The sequence below is a fragment of the Genypterus blacodes genome, unplaced genomic scaffold (assembly GCF_046128005.1).
Source record: "Genypterus blacodes isolate CSIRO-AG114 ecotype Tasmania unplaced genomic scaffold, CSIRO-AGI_Gbla_v1 ptg000168l_1, whole genome shotgun sequence".
Classification (NCBI taxonomy): domain Eukaryota; kingdom Metazoa; phylum Chordata; class Actinopteri; order Ophidiiformes; family Ophidiidae; genus Genypterus; species Genypterus blacodes.
In genome coordinates, this window is record NW_027466969.1 from 82,862 (window position 1) to 95,155 (window position 12,294).

A 12,294-nucleotide genomic window follows, 5' to 3' on the forward strand; every position below is an offset into this window, starting at 1 on the left:
CCAAAGCCATTGTTTATTTAAGAACACAATCTATTTGAATAGTCTAATTCATTTTATTTCCTCATCAAGTTCCTGGTTGTCCAGATATAAAGACACCTCCCTCACAGGTGCAGTTGACATTGGAGGTAGACTCAAGCAGAGCGATTTGAGTTTCTATTTCCCAACTACTCTGGCAGATTTCAGGTGAGTCGAACAGAAAGATTTGTGATTTTTTTCGTGATATTTCTTAATGATCAATCAATATATCGATATCATATAAAATCAAATCTTTTTACTTTACCAAAGTAAAAACTCATTGTCTTGTTTGTTTAGTCAATGTATGATTTATATATTAGGACTTTTCCTTAAAATTTAAAAGCAAAAGGTCTAAACGGATGGCTTTTATTCTCCCATGTGCTTTAGGACGACACTTTTTACTTTGATTTGCAGTAAACAAGGCAGCTGGAGTTCCGTCTGCTTTCTAATAATGATAATTAAACAAACAAAACATTCTCCGCTCTTTATATAATGAGTTTTACATAATTGTCCATATATTCTTTAAACATAATGAGTCATAACTATGACACAAAGCCATCCAATATGTCTGTAATGAGAGAAACTTGCAGTACAAGTCTATATACAGTCAAAGAGTAAAGGTGCTTTTCCAGCTCACCTGATGCCCTGAGGAACATCAGCAGAAATGAAGACAAACTAGGAGTTGGTTGTTTCGCAAACAACTCAGGAAGATGTCTGTCTTTAGAAGCAACGTGAGATTGTAGCACGACATGAAACAGTGTACAAACATGACTGAGTGCTGATTAGCCTGATTAGCAAAGTAAAAAGATTTCTCATGGAGGGTCCTGTTCCTCGCTGTCCTACAAAAACATACATGGCTGAAAATGTTCAAGTAGGTTGTAAGGATGAAGAACCAGGCTCAAACTGTGGGGTTTCCAAACTCAGAATGCCCAAACACAACATTTCATAGCTTTCAACTATAAAATGCACTGGCTTGTCTGTCCAGATGGCAGTTTGGAGGCTATGAAACATCTCCAAACCTATCGCTCAATATGGACATCTACTGACACAAGTTGGATATGCAGCCATTGATTCCAAGTTTTCCATGCATCCACTTCAAAAACCTGAACCCTCTTGATAATTTTCACTCAGGCACAAACAACTGATTCTTTTTGTGTGCTGATTTCTCCTTCTATTTGTTTATTATTGTTTATTGGTGGGCCAAAGTCCTCCCAGGCCTTCGACCTTACTCTCCCAATTCCTCTGCCCTCCATCATGCTTCTATCTTCATTAATCTGTAATTCATTGTCTGGTTTATGTCTAGTGATTTATGTACATATGCACCTATGTGCTGTGATCTGTGTGTGGCCTCCATGTATCAGTCTGATGTATGGTATTGATGTCAGGTCTGATACTGATGCTGAGCGGCGTGTCACAGTTCAGATGCAGTGACTTCTAAAATGCTGTTTTCTGGCACTGGCGTTGCAGCTGGACAGACGTGACAGATGACGTATGAAGCAGCTTACTGGATCGCTCTGCCAGTCTTAGATGGCTTTGCTGGTCTTTGTTATTTAAACCCTATATTACCATATAAAGGATGTGTTGCACTCGATATATTGTGGAGAACTTCAGTCATGAAAACAACGTCTGCAGAGCAGATGGTGTGACCTTCTGTTACGCAGGCTGAAAGCTTCACCGCTGTGCTATGACACCGTGTGTGTCGCAAACCCTTCATTCTTCAGAAAGCTAGATTTCATCATCACAACAAAATTTTCACGATCTCTCAGTATCAGCAACTCAAACATTTCATATTCACCGGAAGCTTCAACACAGTTGGTGGAACTGCTTATCAAAACTGGCTGTGTTTCCCAACTGAACAAACCCTCGGTTTTGAAATGACCATCTCTACTTGTCTGGTCTTCAACCAGCCCAACAGCACAGGTGACTGTTCATATCCCTCCATTGACTCCCAGTCACTGCCTGCATCAGGTTCAAGTCCTGTATGCTCGTCTACAGAGCAGCGCCCCACTTATCTGAACTCCCTCCTCCAGGCTCCTGCCTTCTCTCGCTCCCTCTGCTCTGACAACCAACGGCGCCTGGTGCTGCCACCACAACGAGGCCCCAAGTCTGGAGCCAGACACTTCTCCTTGGTGGTCCTTAGGTGGTGGAGGGTCCCTCTCTGTCTCTAAGGAACGGTTAAAGATCCTGCTCTTTCCTGAACAGCTTCATACATAATGTCTGCAGGAACAATTATCTGTATATCAGATGTATATATTCAAATGTATTATATCAACTGTAGCTATACATGTTATGAGCGTAATCACTACATTAATGTTGATAATAATAAAGTCTCCCCTGTATTTCTTCTTTATCTTGACTGTGATCTACTCCAGCTGATAGAGACGAGGAGATGAGGCTTGACAGGCTCAGGTTATGAATGTTTTATGTTGTTTTTACCAGTTACATTTGTAATCTTGTCTGCAAAGAAGGGTGGTGACTCCAATTATCAGCTGACAACCAACTGCTGAATTTGTCCTTATCAATAAACCCCCCCAAAGGAATAATTTCTGCAGGCACCACTGCCTTTTTAGTAAGTGGTGGGGTCGACTCAATCTTGGGTTGGTTGCCTAAGTGCAAAAATGATCAAATGAGGAAGGTTCAGGTCTGCAAATGTCATGATGTTACAGATTAAAATGATAAGCTGGTATCACCAAGTTCCTCTTTGTCCAGATATAAAGACACCTCAATCACAAGTGCAGTCAACATTTGAGGTAGACTCAGGCAGAGCGATTTGAGTTTCTATTTCCCAGCTACTCTGGCAGATTTCAGGTGAGTCGAACAGAAAGATGGTGATTTTGTCCTGATATTTGTTCATGATAAATCAACAATACAGTAAATGTGCGACCATTGTTTGTGACATTGTGACAATCAGCAACAATAACACATTGCACATCACCTTGTTTCAATGTAAGAACCAGAAACATGGATTACTGTGGGTTTCACTGTAATGTCCCACAACTCTTTTGTTCTCCTCTTTGTTCTAGAGCAACATGATGACCTCCTGGCATCTCCTTTCCCTGGCGATGCTCCTCCTCCTGTCCATCACTCCCACTGTAACTGAAGTGGAGGATTCAATGAGTACAAACTGTTCAACTAAGTTTCTTCTTAATGGAAAAGCACCAGAGGTCCCAAACATCCTAGAAAATGGAAACATCCACGACCAGAACCGATACACATCCATCTGCCAGACGTTCAAGAATGTACAGCGGTTTGTGACGCTCTACGACAAAGAGAACAGGATCCCAGTGTTTTCAGCTTACAGGTTCACAGGGAAACAAGGAACCAGACCAGGCCAACCTTGGATGATAGAGGCAGAGGTTTGTTTCTAATCATTCATTGATTAATAGCAATATTAAGAAATTGTACCAGTACACGTGATTTGTTGATTCAGAGGGGAAAAAAAGTCTGTGAGCATTTTCTTGGATGTTTGCATGAATTATTCATCAGATGTTGTCTGATTTTCACCAAACCCAGAATTATAGACAAACACAATCTTTGTAAAGATATGATACAGAAATAATAGCACTTGTTCGTTACAACAACAAAAAAATAACCATTGAACCATTTAAGCGTGGAGACCAGGCACCGGGTGTTCTGATTGTTGAATGATTATTCACAGAAAAAGCCACATAATAAAGAGGACTTCCAGGTTCCTACTAAATCTGAGCAATTCCTAATTGACAGACATTTTAATGAAGAGAACGACATTACACAACAACTAAATATATATTCTGGTGCTGAAATATAATTTTCAGCTTGGGTTAAATGACAAACATTGAAGCTTTTATTAGAATTAGAAACTCTTCAATGCTGTGTAAGAATTTTGCTCCATGAGTCACATAAAGAAAAATAGTTAAGATCTGGAATAACTCTCTGCTTAACCCTGTCACTGTCCTGTTACTTTGGAAGCATCAGACTTTGTACAAATGATTACTTACAGTATTTTACATTACTGCTAACCTCTTCCTACCACTCACCAAGCTTTCTCACTTTTACAGCTTGCCGGGATACAGGATGTCAACATGGTGAACGACAATACAAATTACAATCACGCCGACCAGGCTGCAGACGCAGATTACAATCGTAACACTACTTATGACAGGGGTCACCTGTTTCCAGTTTCTCTTGCATTGAGCCCAGACGATAAAAAAGCCACCTTCACACTGACCAACACTGTTCCACAAACAATTAATTGCAACCGTGGAAAATGGAGGATAGTTGAGAGAGACATCGGTAAGGAAATGAATAGACAATGCATCAACAATAACAATCGGATTGAAGGCTTTTTAGTGACCGGAGCACAACCTGGCAACAACAATCTCAACAACCGAGTCAATATTCCTTTCTATCTCTGGTCAGCATTCTGCTGCTACAACAGGATAAATAACAAGTGGATAGCAGGAGCGTACCGCGTTAGTAACATTCAGACTGGTTGTGAACGTGAAGACCTGACCTTGGCACAACTGAGTCAAATACTGAGCCCACCTGGACAGACGTATGATTTTTTTCCAAACTCACAATGTCCATAGTAACCTGGACAGTAAAGCTCAGGACCACACTTGTGATGGTCGACCCATTTATGCATCCTTCACATTTGCTCCCATAGCTATTAGGGTCATCGCTTAATAAATGTTAATAAAGTTGGGCTGTGCTGGTGGTTTGGGCTACAATGTGAACCACAACAATGTATCTCTCATGTATTTCCTGCACTTTTACTGCATCTAATAAATACAATAAAAGAAGAAAAAATGTGTGGTAATGCTGCAGGTTTTTAAATCTTGCCACATGTCGATCATCCATCCATTCATTCATCACACACTTGGGCTGTCAAGGCATTATTTCCTTCATGTTTATTCATCATTCCCAAAGTAAAAACTCATTGTCTTGTTTGTTTAGTCAATGTATGATTTATATATTAGGACTTTTCCTTAAAATTTAAAAGCAAAAGGTCTAAACAGATGTATTTTATTCTCCCATGTGCTTTAGGACGACACTTTTGACTTTGATTTGCAGTAAACAAGGCAGCTGGAGTTCTGCCTGCTTTCTAATAATGATAATTAAACAAAAAAAAACATTGTCCGCTCTTGATATAATGAGTTTTACATAATTGTCCATATATTCTTTTTACATAATGAGTCATAACTATGACACAAAGCCATCCAATATGTCTGTAATGAGAGAAACTTGCATTACAAGTCTACATACAGTCAAAGAGTAAAGGTGCTTTTCCAGCTCACCTGATGCCCTGAGGAACATCAGCAGAAATGAAGACAAACTAGGAGATAAAATGCACTGGCTTGTCTGTCCAGATGGCAGTTTGGAGGCTATGAAACATCTCCAAACCTATCGCTCAATATGGACATCTACTGACACAAGTTGGAAATGCAGCCATTGATTCCAAGTTTTCCATGCATCCACTTCAAAAACCTGAACCCTCTTGATAATTTTCACTCAGGCACAAACAACTGGTTCTTTTTGTGTGCTGATTTCTCCTTCTATTTGTTTATTATTGTTTATTGGTGGGCCAAAGTCCTCCCAGGCCTTCGTCCTTACTCTCCCAATTCCTCTGCCCTCCATCATGCTTCTATCTTCATTAATCTGTATTTCATTGTCTGGTTTATGTCTAGTGATTTATGTACATATGCACCTATGTGCTGTGATCTGTGTGTGGCCTCCATGTATCAGTCTGATGTATGGTATTGATGTCAGGTCTGATACTGATGCTGAGCGGCGTGTCACAGTTCAGATGCAGTGACTTCTAAAATGCTGTTTTCTGGCACTGGCGTTGCAGCTGGACAGACGTGACAGATGACGTATGAAGCAGCTTACTGGATCGCTCTGCCAGTCTTAGATGGCTTTGCTGGTCTTTGTTATTTAAACCCTATATTACCATATAAAGGATGTGTTGCACTCGATATATTGTCCTCATTTAAAGCAAAGTGGAGAACTTCAGTCATGAAAACAACGTCTGCAGAGCAGATGGTGTGACCTTCTGTTACGCAGGCTGAAAGCTTCACCGCTGTGCTATGACACCGTGTGTGTCGCAAACCCTTCATTCTTCAGAAAGCTAGATTTCATCATCACAACAAAATTCTCACGATCTCTCAGTATCAGCAACTCAAACATTTCATATTCACCGGAAGTTTCAACACAGTTGGTGGAACTGCTTATCAAAACTGGCTGTGTTCCCAACTGAACAAACCCTCGGTTTTGAAATGGCCATCTCTACTTGTCTGGTCTTCAACCAGCCCAACAGCACAGGTGACTGTTCATATCCCTCCATTGGCTCCCAGTCACTGCCTGCGTCAGGTTCAAGTCCTGTAAGCTTGTCTCAGAGCAGCGCCCCACTTATCTGAACTCCCTCCTTCAGGCTCCTGCCTTCTCTCGCTCCCTCTGCTCTGACAACCAACGGCGCCTGGTGCTGCCACCACAACGAGGCCCCGAGTCTGGAGCCAGACACTTCTCCTTGGTGGTCCTTAGGTGGTGGAGGGTCCCTCTCTGTCTCTAAGGAACGGTTAAAGATCCTGCTCTTTCCTGAACAGCTTCATACATAATGTCTGCAGGAACAATTATCTGTATATCAGATGTATATATTCAAATGTATTATATCAACTGTAGCTATACATGTTATGAGCGTAATCACTACATTAATGTTGATAATAATAAAGTCTCCCCTGTATTTCTTCTTTATCTTTACTGTGATCTACTCCAGCTGATAGAGACGAGGAGATGAGACTTGACAGGCTCAGGTTATGAATGTTTTATGTTGTTTTTACCAGTTACATTTGTAATCTTGTCTGCAAAGAAGGGTGGTGACTCCAATTATCAGCTGACAACCAACTGCTGAATTTGTCCTTATCAATAAAAACTATTCAATTATTTGCAGGAATTTAACTCATATAAGAGTAAAACATGACGATATCTGAATTGAAATGAGTGAATAAAAATAACCTCAAATGTTCACCTTTCAGCCTCATAATGACCTTTTTAGTAAGTGGTGGGGTCGACTCAATCTTGGGTTGGTTGCCTAAGTGCAAAAATGATCAAATGAGGAAGGTTCAGGTCTGCCAATGTCATGATGTTACAGATTAAGATGATAAACTGGTATCACCAAGTTCCTCTTTGTCCAGATATAAAGACACCTCAATCACAAGTGCAGTCAACATTTGAGGTAGACTCAGGCAGAGCGAGTTGAGTTTCTATTTCCCAACTACTCTGGCAGATTTTAGGTGAGTCGAACAGAAAGATGGTGATTTTGTCCTGATATTTGTTCATGATCAATCAACAATACAGTAAATGTGCGACCATTGTTTGTGACATTGTGACAATTAGCAACAATAACACATTGCATTTCACCTTGTTTCAATGTTAGAACCAGAAACATGGATTACTGTGGGTTTCACTGTAATGTCCAACAACTCTTTTGTTCTCCTCTTTGTTCTAGAGCAACATGATGACATCCTGGCATCTCCTTTCCCTGGCGATGCTCCTCCTCCTGTCCATCACTCCCACAGTAACTAAACTGGAGAATTCAATGAATACAAACTGTGCAACTAAGTTTCTTCTCAATGGAAATGCACCACAGGTCCCAGACATCCTAGCAAATGGAAACATCCTGAACCAGAACCGATATACATCAATCTGCCAGACGTTCAATAATGTACAACAGTTTGTGACGCTCTACGACAAAGAGAACAGGATCCCAGTGTTTTCAGCTTACAAGTACACAGGGCAACAAGCAGGCATACCCAACAGACCCAACAGACCCAACAGACCCAACAAACGCAACAGATCCAACAGATCCAACAGACCCAACAGACCCAACAGACCCAACATATCCTGCAGGCCTTGGAAGATAGAGGCAGAGGTATGTTTCTAATCATTCATTGATTAATAGCAATATTATTAAATTGTACCAGTACACGTGATTTGTTGATTCAGAGGGGAAAAAAAGTCTGTGAGCATTTTCTTGGATGTTTGCATGAATTATTCATCAGATGTGATCTGATTTTCACCAAACCCAGAATTATAGACAAACACAATCTTTGTAAAGATATGATACAGAAATAATAGCACTTGTTCGTTACAACAACAAAAAAATAACCATTGAACCATTTAAGCGTGGAGACCAGGCACCGGATGTTCTGATTGTTGAATGATTATTCACAGAAAAAGCCACATAATAAAGAGGACTTCCAGGTTCCTACTAAATCTGAGCAATTCCTAATTGACACACATTTTAATGAAGAGAACGACATTACACAACAACTAAATATATATTCTGGTGCTGAAATATAATTTTCAGCTTGGGTTAAATGACAAACATTGAAGCTTTTATTAGAATTAGAAACTCTTCAATGCTGTGTAAGAATTTTGCTCCATGAGTCACATAAAGAAAATAAGTTAAGATCTGGAATAACTCTCTGCTTAACCCTGTCACTGTCCTGTTACTTTGGAAGCATCAGACTTTGTACAAATGATTACTTACAGTATTTTACATTACTGCTAACCTCTTCCTACCACTCACCAAGCTTTCTCACTTTTACAGCTTGAATACATACGGAATGTCAACATGGTGAACGACAAAGCAGAGTACAACCATAACCTCCAGGCTGCAGACACTGATTACAATGGTCAAAGGATTTATGACAGGGGTCACATGTTTCCAGTTTCTCTTGCATTTAGCCAAGACGATAAAAAAGCCACCTGCACACTGACCAACACTGTTCCACAAACAATTAATTGCAACCGTGGAGAATGGAGGATAGTTGAGAGTGACATCGGTAAGGAAATTAATAGACAATGCATCAACAATAACAATCAGATTGAAGGCTTTGTAGTGACCGGAGCACAACCTGGCAACAACAATCTCAACAACCGAGTCAATATTCCTTCCCATCTCTGGTCAGCATTCTGCTGCTTCAACAGCCAAACAGCCAAGTGGATAGCAGGAGCGTATCGCATTAGTAACATTCAGGCTGGTTGTGTACGTCAAGACCTGACCTTGGCACAACTGAGTAAAATACTGAGCCCACCTGGAACGACGTATGATTTTTTTCCAAACTCACACTGTCCATAGTAACCTGGACAGTAAAGCTCAAGACCACGCTTGTGATGGTCGACCCACTTATGCCTCCTTCACATTTGATCCCATAGCTATTAGGGTCATCTCTTAATAAATGTTAATAAAGTTGGGCTGTGCTGGTGGTTTGGGCTACAATGTGAACCGCAACAATGTATCTCTCATGTATTTTCCCTTTTCCCTATTTTTCCCTGCACTTTTACTGCATCTAATAAATACAATAAAAGAAGAAAAATTGTGTGGTAATGCTGCAGGTTTATTCATCATTCCCAAAGTAAAAACTCATTGTCTTGTTTGTTTAGTCAATGTATGATTATATATTATACTTAATGTGTAAGGGAAAAAGGGAAAAACCTCAGGAGAGACAATTCCAAGAGAGATTCCCTCTCCAGGAACAGCTGAGTGTGCAAGTGGAACTTTCAGTGGTATTATACAGAGGTACAAACAAAGCATGCAAGGAAATACGCATAAACACACACATTTTGCCCGCTGTCCTCTTAGAGCAGGGGTGTCCAAACTTTTTTCAAAGAGGGCTGGATTTTTAAATTTGCAAATGCCTGAGGGCCAATCGTCCCTCCTGACATTTTGAATCATAAAAAGGTTCATACAAATGCTCTGTTCTGAAACAATTTTATTTTCAATAACACGACAATTGTCATTTCTCCAAATGGCAATCTAACCAGATGTAAACCACTCAGGCTTGAACAGGTGTCAACAAAATAATTCTGCCTTTCTTTCACATCTGAAGAGTGAGATAACATAAAGAACAAGCAGTCTGGGAAACCTACCTAAAACTTGCATGAATCTGATAAATACATCAGGTTTATTTTAAACACAACTTATTATGGGTAATGAAATGTTCAGTTCAAAAACATATGAACCTTGCTCTTGTCCTTTACATCATCCAGGAAGTAATATTTTGTGTCACATTTACAGGTAGATAAAGGGAAATCTTTTTTCAAATATTCAGTTCCAAGTGCATACATTTATAACTGTGCTATTGACACTTAAGTGTTTGTAGTGACAGGTGTGGCCATTTGTAAATGCTTACACAGCAAATCTTCCCAACATAAATTCAAAACACTCAGAGGATTGGGATTTATGAATTTCAAATGACCAAGAAACAGAAAACTTACTGACACTAATGTGAAGGGTGATACTGAGATCTAGACTGCAGTACAGAGGCCAGGTCTGGTTTGACAGCAGTGGTTGAGATACGTAAAATGTCACGTAGATGGAAATCGCTTAGTCTCGACCTCAAGTGGTTTTTGTTGAGGTTCATAACAAAGAATGTCTGCTCACACAAATATGTGGAGCCGAACAAGCTCAGCATTTTCTTTGCAAATGTTTGCATTTCTGTAAACCTGCTTTTATCCAGATGCTGGTACAAGCTCCGAAGACCTCATGAAACGCTGGGAAGTGTGCGGTGCTGGGCTCCATTTGTGACAAGTGTCTTTGGAAAAGTTGCAGTTTGGTTCCAAAATTTCGCGCAGAGAACCTGCTGGTGAATTATACAGTGGAGTTTGATGGCGTTACCTCCTTCTTCGCTTACTTTGTTACAGATCAGTGCGGCTAATCCACTTCGCTCACCAGCCATGGCAGGTGCGCCATCGGTAATAATTCCACTAACTTTACTTCATGGTACTTTCATATCCTCAACAGCGGAACAAACACAAAAAATACATCTGTTCCTCTTACATGGCCTTTCAGGCTTTGGAGGTCAAGCAGCTCTTCTGTTACTTTCATGTCATCTTCAAACCCCTCAAAAATCAGTAACTGAGCAGTGTCAGTAGCATCTGTGCTTTCATCGCAAGCTAACGCAAAGAAATCAAAATCCACTCCCCTGTCCCCCAGTTGTCTCTTAATCTCAGATTATATGTCCTCAATTCTCTGTGCCACAGTGTTTCGAGCCAGGCAAACATTAGCAAACTCATAGCTTGCTTTAGTGGTATTTTCATTTAACTCACAGGCCTGCTTGAAGAACCGCTGTTGTGAGGCCAGCGCAGCTTCGAGTTGCTTCACTTTTTCAGCACTTTTGCTAGCTGGTTGTATGCATTAGCATGTTTTGTCTGGTAGTGTCTCTTTAGATTAAATTCCTTAAATTCGGCAACAGTCTCTTGCCAAATTAGGCAAATTGTTTCGGATTTAAAAATACAGCAAATTCCATCGCTCCCGGAAGCGGCGGCCCTCGATATCCACCGTCGCCATAGCAGAGATGGATCTGTGACACCTGGAGGGTGGAAGGTGTCACAGCGGGACTACAGAGTGGTGCTGCCACCCTGATGTGAAAAGAGAAATTGCACTTTGAACGTGTACAATTCGGTTTGACTGTGTCGTCAAGAAGGAAGCTGCGGGCCATATGAAATCTGACCCCGGGCCGTGATTGGCCCGCGGGCCGGACTTTGGACATGCCTGTCTAAGAGGCTCTGAGTACAAGAAGGTTTTGGGTGCGTTTGTGCTTCTCTACAGGAAGTCACCCTATGGTACGAGAGCTGCTGTAATTGTGCCTCAGCTTCCAGAACAGAAGCCGAGGAAGATATGTTCACATTCCTGAAAACACAAATGTACCTGAAAGCGTCCGCAGACATAAAGAGGAAGAGGTACATGTAGTGATCAAACTCAACCTGCAGTCTTCCTTTGCCGCTCCTGCAGGACCTCAAGCTTCTGACTCGTGTTCTCCTGTCGCTGATATCCGTGTTGCCAAAGTTACGAGGTTTATTCCACAGGATGCTCCAAAAACAATCAAAACAAAAATAAAAGGTCTCCACATGAAGTCGTATCAGCTATTTATAACTCCCTTAAACTAAATAATAACGTATGAATCTACAGATAAAGAGTTACTTACAGTCACACAGAACTCCTCCTACAGCAGGACAGCTAATGAAGCACAGATCAACAGAGATACGGTTGATTACTTTATATTAACATTCTAAAATGACATTCATGTTCAACCAACACAAGATTAAACATCATCCAGCATGATGCTAGTCTGTACATTACATTACATTACGATCATTTGGCAGACGCTTTTATCCAAAGCGACTTACATTACATTACCACCCTTCGCAGAGGGGGGAGCAATTGAGGGTTCGGTGCCTTGCTCAGGGGCACCTCAGCAGGGGCTCGAACCGGCAACCCTCCGGTTCCCAAGCAGAAGC

General features: G+C 40.9%; 1 protein-coding gene across 6 annotated transcripts; it reads left to right on the forward strand.

Moving 5' to 3' along the window:
- Positions 1–24: 24 nt before the first annotated feature.
- On the forward strand, positions 25–9,331 carry LOC143013918 (endonuclease domain-containing 1 protein-like). Of its 6 annotated transcripts, none has more exons than XM_076167641.1 (5): positions 25–183; positions 2,455–2,584; positions 2,725–2,823; positions 7,499–7,921; positions 8,603–9,330. In XM_076167641.1, exons 4-5 carry the CDS (start codon positions 7,505–7,507, stop codon positions 9,131–9,133), a joined length of 948 nt encoding a protein of 315 aa, XP_076023756.1. In that variant the 5' UTR covers positions 25–183; positions 2,455–2,584; positions 2,725–2,823; positions 7,499–7,504; the 3' UTR covers positions 9,134–9,330. The 6 variants fall into 6 exon arrangements, with proteins under 6 accessions (XP_076023756.1, XP_076023754.1, XP_076023755.1 ...); XM_076167639.1 differs by having other exon boundaries at positions 2,481–2,584; XM_076167640.1 differs by having other exon boundaries at positions 2,484–2,584.
- The last annotated feature ends 2,963 nt before the right edge of the window (positions 9,332–12,294 follow it).